Here is an 18026-nt window from a genome sequence, read left to right on the forward strand (position 1 = left end):
CGTGCGGGGTAACCCAGGGCTCATCGCTAAGCCCTACATTATTTAATATATATGTAGCGGACTTAGCGAGAGTTATAAAAACCCATGGTTTATCCTTAACCACCTACGCTGATGACACTCAGCTGGTGTTGGCGGTACACAGAGACGGACCTGCAGTTGCCTCGAGATTCCAGGAGGGGATGTTAGACATCTGCTCCTGGATGTCGAGGAACTGCTTGAAACTTAATTCGGATAAAACCGAGGTGATGACCTTTGGCACCCTCTCACCAGAATGGTCTCCCAGCTGGTGGCCCAAGCAAATGGGACCCCCTCCGATCCCGGTGACCAAGGTCAGAAACCTGGGAGTCCTCTTCGATGACAAGCTATCATTCAAACATCACGAAATTCAGTGGTCTCTTCCTCTTTTTTCGCACTGAGAAAAATTAAAAAACTTCTTCCATACCTGCCAGCCTCAGCAGGAAAGACTCTGATTACCACATTAATCTTCTCAAAAATAGACTATAGTGATGCGCTATTCCTCAATGCGCAAGAACAAGTCCTAAACAAACTGCAATCCATTCAAAATGCGGCAACCAGAGTCCTGCTCGACATTCCCAAACAGCACTCTACCTCCTTGGCAATACGCTGCCTTCATTGGCTACGAGTCAGGAACAGGATCAAATTTAAGGCACTCTGTATCGCCTATACAGCTATACATGAGACCGGGGCTCGCTTCCTTAGGAATGCTTTCCAGATCTATGCCCCAAAAAGATCTCTGCGATCAGCTTCCACCTTCCTACTACCTGTTCCCCGCACCAGAACCTCAACCTGGGGAGACAGACGCTTTCTGGTAGCGACCCCCAAACTCTGGAACTCCCTACCCTTATTGATCAAAACCAGTCCCACCCTCATTTCCTTCCGAAGATCTTTGAAGACCTGGTTATTTGATCAATGATTCCATCTGCTGGCCTTTGTCCCTTGAAGTTCTAATGCGCCGAGACACCCCAGGGTATTTGTTGCGCTATACAAATTTCGTAAACATAAACATAAGATAAAACGGTTCAGGCGTTGAAAAGCATCCGTTGTCACGATCGGAATCCAATTTGAGCTGGTTTCAAATGTAAAGTAGGACTATTATCTGCAAAGCTCGTGTGTGTACATTCTCTTGACAGCGCTAGAAGTTCATACCTTGCAAACAGGTGGGTGTCATGACTGCTTGTACTATAAGCACTGTGGGGCTAAGGCGTTCTGTTATATAGAGTAAAGTCTTGTTATTTGCCACGCATAAACTCTGTGGGATAAATCGGGAGCCAGGGCTGTGCCTAGACAATGTGTTGTGATGATCATTGTTGCGCCTGTGCACGTAGTTCAGCCTATCATTGGAGTAAATACAAAGTTTACTGTTGTCACCGACCTATTTAGAAAATCTGTTGGTCATGGCTATTGAAAACAAAGCTCCTTGCCTGGGTTCATACTGCTTGGGATCCAATAAAGCGGTACCAATTCGAACCAGTTACGACACAAAAGCAGTTTAAGTTTCCTGTTAGTTAATATGTATTTAGTTATAAATAATTACATCACATAATTGCATTACCTGCTGTGTATGAGCAGTTGGAATAATTCAAGAGACCGATACAGCATGTGGGACGCAAGGTGTGTTGTGATGTTTGTCTTCCCTACGCCGGCAAAGAAAACCTTTTATCCTTGTGAATAAAAGGTATATTATCTATGTATCTAGCTGTTTTTGAAAATAAACTCTTAAAATAAATATTGCAACTAAATATAGATCTGTGACATTCCCCCGCCCCAAAAAAAAATCATAAACTTGAAACAGCCTTTCAGTGTGTCATGTGTATTGTGCTGCCAGAGAAAGGCTCTCACCGAAATCAAAGTTGTCTTTCGAGACAGCATGCTCATGATGTGTATATATGCATGCTCTGTAGGGCTTTTGCAACCGTTTTGTCCCACAGAGCACCAATAAGTAGGTTTTCATTTTACCAAGAGAAGTTACTAAAAAAAAGGGGGGATTAAGCATTTCAAGTGTGAAAAAGGTCCCTATAGTCACTTGAGAATACCGTTTTTTTTTTGGTGGAGTGTCCGTATAGATTGTGCATGATAAAAACGCAGAAGCAGGTGTGAAACCAAAACCTCTCCTATTATCAGCTCACCATGCGAACAGCTTAAGCCACAAAGAGTGTTAATTCAACTATTTGCTGCGCATGAACTTTTAAAATAAATCTGTTGCTCGCTTCCTACAGATACATCATCTTGCAAGCAAGGTGTGGTGCAAGGTTTACTGTTTTCGTCGAGGCACAGAGGGCAGCCTTTCAGCCCTGAAAATTGAAGTATCTCTAGTTTAACCAATCTGTTTTTTAAAATGTTACCTTGAAATAAATATCTCAAACAAAGATAGACGATGAGGTCAGTGGTACCAAAACGACAAATATATTTTTTTTTAACATAGATTGGCCTACCAGCTCTGACACTAAAGAGAACTAGTGTTTAAGGGTTGTGCGCTTCGGTACATCGACCCAGTCAAACTGCTGTCACTCACAGTAAGGAGAGCTAATGACAGAAGTGGGTCCCACTGTCCCGTAGTGGGTACCGTGGTGGGCAGAAGAACAAGCATTGGCATAGCCAATAGGTCTTGCCTTTGGGACCTTATAAGTTTTTAGCCATGCAACAGTTGATGTTGTTGCACCAAGGATATTGTGCTGCATAACTAAATACTTATAAGGTTCCAAAAGCAAGACCTATTGGCTATACGAATGCTTGTTTCTAAAACGAACATTCAAATGAAAACGTTTAGTGGTTCGTGGATTACTGCTTCTTTATTAAACTGACAAACTTTAATGTACGGTCTGAACAGATTTCTTTGAAAATTACAAAATTCAAAGGATAACATTCATCCTAACTCTGCTCAGCATATTAGACTCTTGACTTCCTTCTGTTTATGTTCTTTCTATACCAATACCAAATATATAATACATACACGTTATGTTACAACTCTAACTGGTTTCCTTCCTGCCTGCTGTCTTCCAAGCCCTTACTATTTTAATCCATAAATATTTTAAGTAAAACCGAATCATTCTGAAAGAGGGTCAACATCTTGCAAAACATTATGATATCCAAGCACACAATGAAACACATAACACACACAAATTAATGTGTCCTGAATCAGGGCGGCGAGTGACTCTGTATAAAATAAGTAGCCCAACACCAAAACATCTGATATTTTTTCCACTGCCTCTTAATTGATTGAAAGCTTGTATATGTGGGTATGTGGACGGGATGCGGAAAAGTCTGTGGTGCTACTAGTGACTCATCCATGCACCTAGTCACCTATCCATCAACAGTGACAGATACTTGCATTCAGCCACTTACCAGATCTCACGTACTGAATTGCCAATCAATGTACTTAGATTATCGTTATAAAGCCAGACTGGCCACACTGTGATTTTAATCATAAAGGCTGTGTATGCGTACTGAGCTAGAACCCTCTTCCTGTTGATGGAATCTAGATCCTATGAAAAAGATACGTACCATGAATGTGATCTGCCCTGAATGCATTTTAGAAGGTGATGTTAATCCGGTTTATCCACTACCACTTTGTTTATTCCCAGCGAACTGCAGGTTCGTCTGCTAACTACAACCAATACGTCAAACTTATTGCCGTTAAAATTCTGTTTTTCTAATTGCTGGTGAAAAGGCATAGGTGATAATGATTGCAAAGGGTTTTGAGGTTTTTAGAGCTCCACTTCCTAAGTGAGATGAAATAGAGAGAGATCTGAGGGCAAAGAAAAGCAGTAGGAAATGCACTTGGTGAGCATGTATTACAGTCTTCCAGCTCTTTCACCAGCATGTAGTACTCTAGACCACCATTCACTCCTTCAGGTCCTTAACTCAAGAATGGGAATAGAAGAAACTGTTCTGATCTGGTTTAAATTCTTCCTCTCTTAAAGACCCTAATGCACATTAATTCAGATTGGCATCATTTCCAGTGAGAAGTGGTATTTCTCAACGCTCAGGCATTTCAATTGATTCTATATATTGTACTCCAGGCCACACATTTTCAAGCTAAAGATATCCTCATTCATCAGTATGCTGATGACTATCGGCTTTGCCTTTTGGTGTCAGGCCCATCCAGTTTAATAAATCTCAAGTATTCTATGATTGAATAACTAGCGAGATATCATTCTCTCTCGCTGTCTCCGGCAGTGCCCATCCCGTGATCCATGCGTGAAATCACTCAGCGCCACCATAAACCAAACCCTCTTTCCAAATGACCACATCACTGAGCTGATAAAATGTGTTTCTTCCCACTACATCCGCTGAGGATGCTGAAATACTCCATTCCTCACTCTGACTTCAACTCAGCAATAGAGACTTTTATTACTTTATTCTCTGTATTAAGAAAGGCCTATCCTCCTAGGTCATCGAAAATATTCTGCTGCACCTCTTTGAGCTGTCCTTCATGTAGCCGGCAGACTAGTTACATGATCAAAGAAATCTGATTGCATTCCCCAATCCTAAGAAATATTCATGAGCTTCCACTTGAAGCCAGAATTGAATTCTAGATAGTGTGCATTAACCACAAAATGATAGACACCAAACTCCAGGCTCGTCTACAGATCAAGCTCCAATTTACTGAAGGTCAAAAGGGAACATGCTGCAGAAACAGTCCAATAGTTGAAATTCCCAAAAACAAAAAATAATCCAAGACATCTAAATTGCCCTTCTCTTGCCTTCCTCTGAGACTGCAGAAATTGATCCAAGACTATATCATTCTAATTACTAACCTATTTCCATTCAACGTTATCTCAAACCTCATTCTTCAGACTTTAGCTCATTTATTAAATATCCCCATCTTACCAAGTCAACTCATCCACCATAATCCAAGTCTCATGTAATCAGTCATATGCCACTGTGTCATCTGTGAGACTTACCTCTACCTTTTAACTGAAAGGCATGATTTCTGGATACCACTGATTATCAGTTTTGGCAACTATACTATCTGAAAATAAGGCCTTGTCCTACCTTGTCGCCTCCTCTGACATATATTTGTCCTTTAGATTGGTTCCCTGAATTGTGAGTTGTTACGATGCTCATGGTTACAGCTGAGATGATCTACATACGTTGCAACAGTTTCTGGTGACGCTTTTGAGTTTGGCTTTCACATGTAGAATGCTGCATTTCCTCAGACATGTGCAGTAGCATTCAGCTGGGGCTTGTAAAGAGTACTATGGGAATGCGGCATAAAGAATATATATAGATGCTCTGCATTATGTGGACTATGAACGAGGTGAATAATGTTTTTTTTATGACGTTTCTGGGTTTTTTTGTATGCTTTTCCGACATTTTTATGTTTATTGAGAAATGATTATACATAATTTTGGCCAAATTGTCTTCAGTTTGAGATGCACTGGTACACAAGCACTTCAGTGAAGATGTGAGTCACTAGAGTAATGAGATCTTTTGTTCTCTCCCACAGCATTTTGCAGAGACACTGGGAATCCAGGCCGGAGAAGCAGGCTTGTTTATAAATGGCCTGCAAATTGACTTGGATATTCAAAATCCTTTCAGGTAAGGACTGCATTGCAAGGTTTAATAATACTCTCCATAGAATTATGGGGTGCACATGTACATTACAATACATCTCAAGTTCCATGCAATCACGCTTCACAGCACGTCTCGTGTCCTAAGATTCAAGATTAATCAAGACGTGCTGTTATATGCACATATTAGAATAGTTTGCATTAATCTGGTTTCAGATGGGCAGTAACGCTTTTCGACTTCGTTTAAATCCATGGTTGGACGGGCCTTTTATTCCACTGGGCATTTCCCTGGTGGGCCGCTTGGAGCCCTTGGAGGCCGGTTTTGATCAATCGGGCCCGCCCCTGGTGCCTATGTCTCTTACCTCCAGCTCCCTGAGGTTAATTGAAGCAGGCACGGGGAGGCTCCAAGGGAGAGTGTAAGAGAGGGAGGGGTGGCGGAAAAGTAGCGAGAAACCCATCAGAGAGAGAGAGAGGTGTCGGAATTTCGAGTAATGGGTTTATCGCACCCTATAATTATCGGGAGTGATAAACTTCGCACCTGCACAGTAGTCGCCAGTTCAATTTCAGAAAGTCTCCCCTGGAAAAATGCCCTACATTTCCTTGAAAGTTAGTGATGCTGTACAGGAGGCCCTGAATTCCGCATGTCACGCCCTGTTTCTGAGTCTGAAATCTGGATTTGAGTTTTTTAAGGACTTAATAAATATCTCACTCCAATGTGTTCGTATTTACCGGGTCCCAGAAATATTTTATTTTACTCCACCCCGGCCAATTGTGAACAGTACGTATACAATGGGCAGTTTTAGAGCAGAGTTTTATCTCGATATGACCCTTTACTGTGGTCGAAAACGACTGCAACCAACTTGCTCATCGTTAGCATGTATAATTGTATTTACTGGCTAAACTAGAGGCTGAAGTACACAGTGTTTACCTACTGCTTAAATTCGGAGGTTCATTGCGGGCTAACGATTGAAGCATGTTGCTTCGCAATGAGGTACTGCAAAGCCTCGTTACGTAAAAGCCCCATTTTGTAACTATTTGTTCTTTTATAGGTAGGCAGTTTTGCAAATTCATACAACTCTTGATTGCTGAGGGTGAAATTAGAACTGCAAAGGCAGCATTGTTATTTCTATACAACACTTAAAATCAAAAGCATCATTTATCGTCTTTTTTTCAAGTTGCATTTTCAGAACGTGAAACCAGATTGTGTAGATCCTTTCCCCCTACTTCCATGGAGGCTTAGGTTATTTTTAACTTGGTTATTATTTCATAAACCATTGATACTGCAGGTCATAGAAAAGCGAGAAAACATTTCCAGTAAATTATAACATTACGATTTTTAAATGAGGTTGGAGGGAATTTTCATTTTAGCTAATCACCACATTGTTGTCTTAATGCAGTGGGATTTCTGGATGTGGCCCTCAGTCAACCAAAGGCTAAGTGGCAATGAACTATTTCACTTTTCTGTACTTCATAAACATTCATTTAGCGATTTGCATGTTTGTTCATTGTTGGTCTGTGTTTTACTCCACCAGTATTTTAGAAACACTGAAAACGGAGGGGAAGGGGATGCATGGCCTGCATGACCTAGGAATCCAAGGCGATGACCTCAACAAGCTCATTCGATTGCAAGTGCACCCCGCAGAGGAGAGTTACGCTTTAGACATTCGCCACTCTTCCATATGTGTGAGTACCCATTGTTGGCACCTTGTTTTATTTCCTTTCATCTTCACAGTCTATGATGAGGAGAATTGACATTGTGCTTCTTATTGGTGCTGAGGGTATTCAAATGTTAGCTTCTAAGATAAGTGCCTTTGAGACATAACTTCCTCCTCTGAATAGTTTCATCCCAGGATTGGGCTATAATATATCAGAGCAGATGTCTTCAGCTCAAGATGCAGTCTCCTTCGACTAATGCTCCTGATGTTCTCGCACTATTTATGTGTTGCCAATTAAAAAAGTTTTGTCTTAGGTAAACATAGTCCATTAACAAAGTGTGACCTGGGCATAAGTTGAGGTATAAGTCACAATGGTTAGAGAAAGAAAGGCAGGAAGGATGTAATGTGTTGTGGAGAAGAATTTGGATTGAAGGGGAATGCATGGTCACATACAAATCTCTCCAGATGGCTTGACCAGCTGACACAATGTAAGATTCACACGCTCTCTTCGCACCCTTAAGGCTAGGTGTGGGAAATCCATTGAAAAAACTGAATGCCATATCAGAATACAGAATCTGCTGGGTGGCCCACAATAGCAGAAAAAGTACAAATGGAGACCCAGAAACATAAAGACGCAGAAACATAAAGACGAAATTCGCTTTATTCGAAATCTTTAATCTGTTGTAGATGTACTGGAGAAAGAACAATTGGGCAGTATGCAGATTGATTTCTGGGCACCAGAGTTAGGGCCACATGCCATTTTGCACTTTATGGCCAAGCACGCCTGCTTTTTAATGCAAGCCTGTGGGCGTTTCTTTTATGTTGGGTATCCTCCTTACCAAACTTCCTGTTGTCTCTGACCTCTACAGACTTCCCAAATCGCACACAGGATCTGCTCAGCTACCCAACCACAACAATGTCCAAGCAGAAGTACTTGCTAAGCAGTTGTTTGAAGGAGCTACTTGCCTTTTAAGAGTCCGTGTCCGGGACTGGTCCGTGACTGTTCTTGTGGTACTCTAGTGTTATCTTTCTACATAGATGACATTAGAGTAACACAAAACCAGTTGGCAAGGAGGAAGAAGTGTGTCACTGGAACCAGCAGTTCAGAGGCTGGGCAGGCACGTTAGTGACACCTAACTGGGCCCGACCTTAAAGTGCAAGATGACATGTGGCACTAACTCTGGAAGAGCTCCACAAGTTGGGTATTATTTCCACTCCCCTAAGGCAAACAAAGTAATCTTTTGTGAATTATTAATGGCTTTAGGGGCAGTATCTCAAGAGGGGACAGACCAAAAAAGAGGTTTCCCACTAGTGAAGCCAGCTAGGTGCCAGTATGGTTACTATATTTGAGTGCTTTGGCACAGCTCCAATCTTGAACTAGTTAGAGGCGTTGGAACCCCAAAACAGGCTCCTGTATGCTCATTTATTGGGGCGGAAACAGCAGCCCAATCACGGAGTGTGACTTGATGTCTCAGGACGGACACACAAGAAGGTGAGAAATTTTGGAACAAGTGATTCAGACCCCTTTTGGATCTTGAGGTATCCAAGATGGCGGCGCGAAACAAGGGCTCTTGGAGTGTTTAGTGTTTGACAGTGTAGGTTGCAGCACTGGAAGTGGAGATGAGCTGCTATTATAGTAGAGAGGGAGAGTCAGATGTGGGTCCTATAGTAGTCGGTAAAGGAGTGGTGTCTTCTGCCATCCTGCAGGGCAGTTGCTCCTAGCCTGGAAAGGGGAGTAGACTGCATCATAAGGAGCAGAAGTGCTGCTCCAGCAGAGGGCCACTAAATGGAATTTGTGCAGCATAATAGACCAGGTAAGAAATTGGAGTGTAGTGGAAATGACATCTTTGAGACCGCTCTCAGATGAGAATTCAAGGAACTGGTCAAGGCAAACACTCCATCCTTCAGACCCCTCTCTAGTACAAATCTTCACCTTGCTTTACCCCATCAGATGCCTCTGCAACAAAAAACATATTCAACAACTCGCAGACATTTCCCTCCAAAAACAAGATTTCCTTCAACAGATTGATTTCTAATGATCTATTCCTATGAAAACTGAAATAGCCTTTCCAGTCTTCAGCTTCAATCGGTTTACTCTTTTTCTATCCAGCAGAGCTCTGCCAAGGCAGAGACACTGAATCCACACTGATATTTAATTGGAATGATATGAATTTAACAGTGAACGGAAACAGGACACAAGCACTATTACTGATTGACCAGTTAGCAGATTTTTATGCTGGCCACCACCAGACTTTACTATGAAGAATAAAAGAGCTCAACCCACACAAGTATTCTGAAATAAATTTCCTCCTAGCTGCAAGGTAGGCTGAGAATCGTCTTACTACCCTATTATCCTCAACTCCTTTGACTACACACTTTTGAGTTCCCTAAGCCTCAGTCAGCCCCCACATCTTAAAGTTTCTGTTATACCTTTACCTCACCCCTTTCCAGATTTTTTAAGCTCCTTAATTGTAACTTGCTACTGTTAATAAGATGACACACAAATAATACTGAAACTGGAAAATCCTAAGGATCTAGAGTTGTCAAGACTTGACCACTGTTTTTCTGCTGTTGATGATTCTTAATTATCTTAAACTGAACTCCTCCAAAACCAAGATCATGACTTGTGGACAATCCAGTAACTATCATCCTACAACCACACGACTCATTTAACTGTAGACTCCCACTAGCTACATTAAAGGAATTAAGAAATCTCAAGGTGATTATGGATTCCAACCATCCTTGATCCTTCAAGTGAATCAAGTCACAAGAAGTGTTATCTATTCAATGTGACTACACTGATGCATATTCCCACACGTAGGGTACCGGCAGAAACTGTGGGCCAATATCACACTTGTGATGTTGAGTATGGAAAGCACAAATGACCTGTACCTCGAGGCACCATGCCATTTACTTTGCACATTCTGAAGAGCATAAAATGCTGCAGGAAGGGATGTACGTCGTTACAACGCATGCTTTTACAAAGCATGCCTTTACGACGCAACTTTTACAACGCAAGTCGTTACGACTTGCGTTGGGGGGCGCTGGATAGTGAATAGTTTAATTTACTATTCCAACTCCAGTCCCCGTGGATAGTAGGGAAGGTGTTGGATAGTAAATTAAAAGTTCGAGGCATGTGGGCTGCTGAATTCATATCTGTGCATAGTCCGCCACCTAGTGTTGGGTCCGGATGATTGCACATTGTTGTCCTGGAAGAGTCTTCGAAGTATCACGAGATAGGTGGCTCCTCCCCTGGACTACAGTGCGCATGGGCATCGCCTCCATCCCCAGATTGTTTTTTTCCGCCATAGGGTTCGGATGTGTTTTTGGTTCCCTCCTTCGGAACCGATAGTTGTTCGATTTTACTTGAGACCAAAAGGTCTTTAGGCTGGGCGTCGGTATAGTTGCGTTCGGGTTCTCTTACTGACTCTCAGCTCCAATCCTACTGCCCTTCCACGTGCTTCGACACGGACGGGCCTACACTACCGCATTTGCTATGGAGCGGACTCCATTCAAGAAGTGTCCGCTATGTCACTCGAAATATTCGCACCTCGACGTGCACCCCGTGTGCAACACATGCTTGTCACCGGATCACCGTGAAGACACCTGCATGGCGTGTTCAAAGTTTAGGAGTAAGAAAACTTTGAAGATTCGCCGGGCTAATCGACTCCAGGCACAGTTGTCGGCTTCGGCACCCCCACCTGATGACATCTTTCAGGAATCGATCGAGGAGGAGGACGACGTACAAGAGTCGGACTCTGGCCCCGCGTCCGAGGAAGAGACCTACGACGCGGACGAGGAGGCCTGCGACGAAGTCTCCGGTGAGGTAGGGGACGACGAACTGATTTGTGCCACGATGGGAGATAGCTCAGAGGAAGAGCATCCCCAACCGGACTCCGGGGTTTCCCCCCGTCATACGGCCCAGGTCGAGGGATCGCCTTCGGGCCTTACCCGAGATCTTACTATAAGTCCTACGTCCCCGCCTCCGGGCCCGGTCACGGACATTTCTAGCAAGAAACCGAAAGTGAAGCCAACCGGTCCCGCACCCTCGGATGCGAAACCGAAACCGAAACTGGCGTTGGTGAAGAAGGTTCTGGAGGCGTCAACTTCCACGAAACCCAAAATGGCCGACTCGAAGAGCCACGCCAAGATGGCCGACCACAAGAGCCGCGCCAAAATGGCCGACCCGAAGTCCTCTGGGTCGGCACCGAAGGTGAAGGCTTCCGACGCGGCTGCGTCGGCACCGAAAGGGGTCGCGGACCCGAAGACGGCTTCGAAGAAGCGTCACGCCGACGGTGCGACAGGCCAAGGGGCGTCGGCACCGAAGAAGAGGCCTGCCGGCGACCGGGCTCTCGGAGACGAAGAGTCGCTCGAAACGGTTCAGCCCTCGGCATCCCTTACAAAGAAGGTGGGAGAATCCTTGAAGCGGATCCAACAGTCCACTGTGGTTCCCAGCCAGGACACTGTCGTGCCTAGGCCCACGCCGAAGCCTGCCAAGGAACAAACGCCCATCCGTTTTACCCTTCCTCCCAAGTCGGCGCCGAAGGCCTTCGCGCCTAAGCAGGGCGGACATTCTCAGGAAGTATTGACGCCGAAAGCTGCCTTGGTGGTGTCGAAGCTTCGGCTCCAACCGCTCGCGGTGGAGGAACGTCGAGAGGTGACCATCGACGCCAACACCGGAAAATTGTCGCTCCTCAAACGAAAGATTACGTCGGAGCCGCCATTGGAACCTTTTAGGATTCCACTTAAGAGCAAAAAGTACTCTGCGGACTCTTCGGCTCTGATGGAACCTCTGTCTCCACAAGCCATGGAACGCTCGCCGGCCCATTCCCCAGTGCCTGATGTGGACGAGGAGGACGACGAGTACAACTATCCTGCGAACTCGGATCCGGAAGAGGAGCAGGTGCCCTGGACGGCAGGAGGCGACACGGACGACCTGCAGTCAGGCCAGGACACTCAACTTTTCGCCGCGAAGACGTCCCCGACGGAGGACTCGGCGGCGTTTAATGCATTAATAGAGAGAGCTGCAGCGAACCATGACGTCGAACTGCACTCAGACCCTGTGGATGCGGACTTCTTAGTCGACACCTTCTCGGTAGCCGAAAAGCAAGTCAAGACGCTACCTATGCTCAAAGGGGTGCTGAAGCATGCACAGGAGGTATTCAAGGAGCCCACCCGGGCGCGGGTGGTCAATCCTCGCATCGACAGGAAGTATAAGGCGGCGCCCACGGATCCCACGTATATTAAGGGACATTTGCCATTGGACTCCCTGGTGGTGTCCAACGCTCGAAAGAGGGCGAATTCGCAGACTACTGGTGATGCTCCTCCCCCAGACAAAGAGTCAAAAATCTTTGAGGCATCAGGCAAACGCATTGCTGCACAAGCAGCAAACATCTGGAGGATCTCTAACACCCAAGCCCTGCTTGCACGTTATGATAGGGCCCATTATGACACATTAGAGGCCATCCTACAACACTTGCCTGACCAATACAAGGAGGCGGGGGAGATGCTCATTCAGGAGGGTAAACTCATTACTAATGCATCCATCAAATGTGCCCTAGATGTAGCAGACACTGCCTCCAGGGCTATCAATACAAGCGTGTTACTTAGACGCCATGCCTGGCTTCGAATTTCTGGGTTCAAGCCCGACATACAAACCACATTACTGGGTCAAACGGTGAATCCTGACCATCTGTTCGGCCCTGAGGTGGATGCCTCCCTGGAAAAAATGAAGAAAGATACCGAAACTGCCAAGTCTATGGGGGCTTTACAAAGTCAGCAGTTTCGGGGTGGTTCCTTTCGCCGCTCCAATTCAAGAGGCACCTCAAGAGGCCAGGCATCCCAGCCCACGCAATACTACAAGGGTAACACCCAGTCCTCGTATAACAACAACAAGGGCAGGGGTGGCTACAGAGGCAATAATATCAAAGGCAGAGGACGTGGAAACAATGCCTCCAGGTCCACCGCCTCCAACAAGCAGTGACGTCTTGTCACTTCCCCCCGATCACACAACACCTGTCGGGGGGAGACTACAGCAGTTCCTGCCGGCGTGGAGGTCCATCACCACGGACAGGTGGGTGAGGTCTCTTATCCAGTACGGGTACTGTCTAGAACTTACGTCCATTCCACCGGACATACCGCCAAGAGGCCGTGCTATGTCCGACGAGCACTTGACCTTGTTGCAGCAAGAAGTACTAATCATGCTGCAAAAAGGGGCGATAGAGCTCGTTCCATTGCAAGAACGGGGAACAGGGGTTTACTCCCTGTATTTTCTAATCCCCAAAAAGGACGGATCACTCAGGCCGATCCTGGACCTCAGGCCCCTGAACTGGTACATCAACTCAGAGCACTTCCATATGCTCACATTGCAGCAGGTGCTTCCCCTGCTTCAACGGGGGGACTTCTTAGCAACGCTGGATCTGAAGGATGCCTATTTCCATATTCCCCTGCATCCTTCACACAGAAAGTATCTCAGATTCAAGATCTTAGACCAGCATTACCAGTTCAGAGTCCTGCCGTTCGGGGTCACCACGGCACCAAGAGTTTTCACCAAATGCCTAGCGACTGTAGCAGCGCATCTCCGTCGCCAGCACGTCCATGTCTTTCCATACCTAGACGACTGGCTTATTCAGGCAAAGACGGAACAGCAGTGCGTAGACCACGTGTCACGCACCATTCACCTCCTGCACGATCTGGGATTCTCTCTGAACTACCCGAAGTCCCATCTCCAGCCCGCCCACGTGCGACAGTATCTGGGCGCGACGATCAACACTCTGGCGGCCACTGCGCAGCCGAGTTCAGTGAGAATCGCCGGTATCCAGGCGCTGATCCAACGATTCAGACCCCAGACCTCGCTTCCAGCGAGGGTGTTCATGCAGTTGATAGGCATGATGGCCTCCTGCATCTCCATTGTCCCGCACGCGAGACTACATATGCGTCCGCTTCAGGAGTGCCTGGCACGTCAGTGGACTCAGGCTCATGGGCAACTGACAGACCTAGTGTTGGTGAGCGGTCGGGCGTACAACTCTCTGCATTGGTGGAATCCACAAAACCTTTGCAAGAGCCGACCATTCCAAGAGCCTGTCCCACAGATCATCCTGACAACGGACGCCTCTCTCCAGGGATGGGGAGCGCATGTACTCCATTACACAGTGCAGGGACTATGGACACTTCAGCAAAGGAAGATGCACATCAATGTGTTGGAACTGATGGCAATCTTCATGGCCTTAAAGGCGTTCAAAGTACATCTGTGCAACAAGGTCGTGTTGATCCGGACGGACAACATGACGGCCATGTACTACATCCAGAAGCAAGGGGGAACACACTCTCCACAGCTGTCTCTTCTGGCTCTGAGCATGTGGAAGTGGGCCATTCAGAGGAACATCTTCCTCATGGCAGAACATCTCCCAGGCAAGGACAACCAGATGGCGGATCTGCTCAGCAGACACAGCCATCAGATGCACGAGTGGGAGTTACATCCATCAGTACTCCAACCGTACTTCCAAAGGTGGGGTCATCCAGAGATAGACCTGTTCGCCACAAAGGAGAACGCAAAATGCCAAAGCTTCGCCGCCAGGTTCCCACACCCCCAATCACAGGGCAATGCGATGTGGATGAACTGGTCAGGCAGATTTGCGTACGCTTTTCCCCCAGCACCTCTGATACCGCTGGTGGCACGCAAGCTCAGGCAACACTCGATGACGCTCATCCTGGTTGCTCCAACGTGGGCTCGCCAACCATGGTACACCACGTTTCTGGAACTCTCCGTGGTACCGCATCAACGGCTTCATCTCACTCCCAGCCTTTTGACGCAGAGCCATGGCGACATTCAGCACCCAGATCCGCAACAGCTCAACCTGGCGATCTGGCTCCTGAAGTCCTAGAGTTTGGCTACCTCAATCTCCCTCCCGACTGCATGGACATCATTCGGGAGGCGAGAAAGCCCACTACTAGAGCTTGTTATGCGGCTAAATGGAAGAGGTTTGTCGTCTACTGCGTGGAGCACAGCATTGACCCGCTAGACGCTTCCATTCAAAACATCATATGCTACCTCTTTCACCTGTATCGGTGTAATCTTGCCTACTCTTCCATCCGCATTCACCTGTCGGCTATGGCAGCATACCTCCAAAATAGGCAACACCTGTCACTCTTTAAGGTCCCTGCTATCAAGGCTTTTCTGGAAGGACTCAAAAGAGTCATTCCACCAAGGACTCCACCAGCTCCGGAATGGAACCTCAATGTGGTTCTTACAAGGCTGATGGGTCCCCCCTTTGAGCCACTACACTCTTGCGAACTGCAGTTTCTGACCTGGAAGGTGGCTTTCTTAGTAGCAATCACATCGCTACGGAGGGTTAGCGAACTGCAGGCGCTCACCATCCAAGAACCTTTCTTCCAGGTACATGCCAACAGGGTGGTGCTCCGCACTAACCCTAAATTCTTGCCCAAAGTGGTCTCACAGTTTCACATAAACCAAACTATTGAATTGCCGGTGTTCTTCCAAAACCCAGAGACGCTGGCGGAGCGGATGCTCCACACTCTTGATGTGAAGAGGGCCTTGATGTATTATGTGGACAGGACAAAAGATTTCCGCAAAACCAAACAACTTTTTGTTGCTTTTGCCACTCAACACAAGGGAAATGCAATCTCCAAAGCAGGAATAGCTAGATGGATAGTAAAGTGCATTCAGATCTGCTACGCTAAAGCAAAGCGCACTCTCACTATACCACCGAGGGCCCACTCCACTAGGAAGTTGGGGGCCTCTATGGCATTCTTAGGTAACATTCCCTTAGAAGACATCTGTAGAGCAGCCACATGGTCTACCACTCATACTTTCACTAAGCACTACTGTGTAGACGTGCACTCAAAACAACAGGCAGCTGTTGGTCAGGCTGTTCTAAGAACGCTTTTTCAGACTGCTGCAGCTGGCACGGGCGGCCGCCGCTAATGGAGGGACTGCTATGTATTCTATGCACAGATATGAATTCAGCAGCCCACATGCCTCGAACTGCAAATGCTACTTACCAGTATGCATCTGTTCTTGGCATGTAGGGCTGCTGACATTCATATCGCCCACCCTCCTCCCCGGCGCCTGTAGCAGCTGCAGTATGTATTCATATACAAACATATGCTCATAGCATGGTCATCACTCACTTCTTCACTCCATCTCTGCCTATGGCTAAAAACAATCTGGGGATGGAGGCGATGCCCATGCGCACTGTAGTCCAGGGGAGGAGCCACCTATCTCGTGATACTTCGAAGACTCTTCCAGGACAACAATGTGCAATCATCCGGACCCAACACTAGGTGGCGGACTATGCACAGATATGAATGTCAGCAGCCCTACATGCCAAGAACAGATGCATACTGGTAAGTAGCATTTGCACTATTCCCTATTCTAGAGCGCCCCCCAGCGCAAGTCGTTGTAATGACTTGCGTTGTAATGGTTGTGTCGTAAAGGTACTGCGTTGTAAAAGTTGTGTTGTAAACGCTGTTCCCCTGCAGGAAGACAGTTCTACATTTTTGTTGTTGGGAATTCATCACTAGAACTTCATGCTTCAGTGACTACCTAAGTCTTGTTTCTCTGCATTTAAGGCGTGCATCACTCACAGGGCCATCCAAAGTAAAGGCATTTGTCCCTACAAGTCAATTCCAAAATACTCACAAAACAGACCAGTCTGCAGTACACTAGCCCCCCCCCACTACCATCCCATCCTAGAAGAAAAACGTTGGTGGAACAAGGGGTATAGTACAGGAGGAAAAACTTTGGAACTTCCTAAAAAGCAAACCAGAAACGCCATCTAAATTTTAGGAAGGAAGTAAAAGCCTATCTCTTCTCTAACTAATAAAGCAGAACTACTCTGACTTTGAGTAAAAAAATATTAACCCCTGAGAGCAGTCCCAGGAAAGAAAATACATTTACAAGAATTACTTAAATAGGGCATTTACTCTAGCTGACCAGTATATGCCATGAGCTACTATTCTTTTTCTCCTGGGTTGTCCATATGTAGTATTTACACTGGTTGCCTGTAACCTTACCAGTTTGGGGTTGCCTTTGGGTAGAACTCACAGAGCATTAAGTGCACATAACTGTAACCTCTGCATTTGTGTAGTGCAGGCTGGGCATTTTTCCTCTGTCACTTCTGGATAGTCCGTAAATAGCATTACATGCTGGAAACTGTAACTTCTGCATACATGTATCCACACCTCCTAACTCCTGCATTATTCTAGATCATTATGAAGGTGTGATCTGTCCTATGCACAAAGAGGGTTGTGGCCTGTCACTTCTGGGTGGACACATTAGAACATGTATGAACTGCTTCTTCAGACCAATTGTGGTCACTACCTTTATATCTTGCATGCAGTGGGTTGCCAATATGTTTACTGGACTGGTCCTTTAGATACTTTCTATTGCCTGCTATAGCAAGTGCCTCTCCACTTTTTTCTCTATCAATTGCGCCATCTACCTAGTGTTTGTCTTCGAATGCCCTAATCCTGGGTGTGGAGTAGCCCTTTTAAACTACTAATCTGGTCACCTCCAAAAAGCTCAAGTCTATGTATGGCTCCTTCAGCACTTTGGAATGACGCCTAATGGGAGTCCATTGTGATTGTGGCTCTCCTCTGCAGGATTTCTCCTAGTCACTCATGGAGGGGCTCCCAAAATGTAAATGTGCTTTTTATGGGTGGCTGTAAACAGCTTAACACACTGTGTTCCTTATTTATCTCTCTAGAGATTATATAGAACATTTATCATGACTGTTGTACCCAGCAACTGACTGGGCTGCTCTGCTCTCACTCCGAGAGGATTGAATGGAGACCTACATAGTAATTCTCAAGAATC

The 18026-nt window shown here is 46.1% G+C and overlaps 1 protein-coding gene across 1 annotated transcript in view; it reads left to right on the forward strand.

The window, feature by feature from the left end:
• The window catches only part of UGGT2 (UDP-glucose glycoprotein glucosyltransferase 2), a 1432652-nt gene that overhangs the window by 517756 nt on the left and 896870 nt on the right, over positions 1-18026 (forward strand). The window contains exons 11-12 of the mRNA XM_086936163.1: positions 5471-5562; positions 7067-7217. Coding sequence (XP_086792289.1) covers positions 5471-5562; positions 7067-7217 — 243 coding nt within the window. The remainder of the gene's footprint in view (positions 1-5470; positions 5563-7066; positions 7218-18026) is intronic.

The sequence above is a fragment of the Lissotriton vulgaris genome, chromosome 8 (genome assembly GCF_964263255.1).
Source record: "Lissotriton vulgaris chromosome 8, aLisVul1.2, whole genome shotgun sequence".
NCBI lineage: Eukaryota > Metazoa > Chordata > Amphibia > Caudata > Salamandridae > Lissotriton > Lissotriton vulgaris.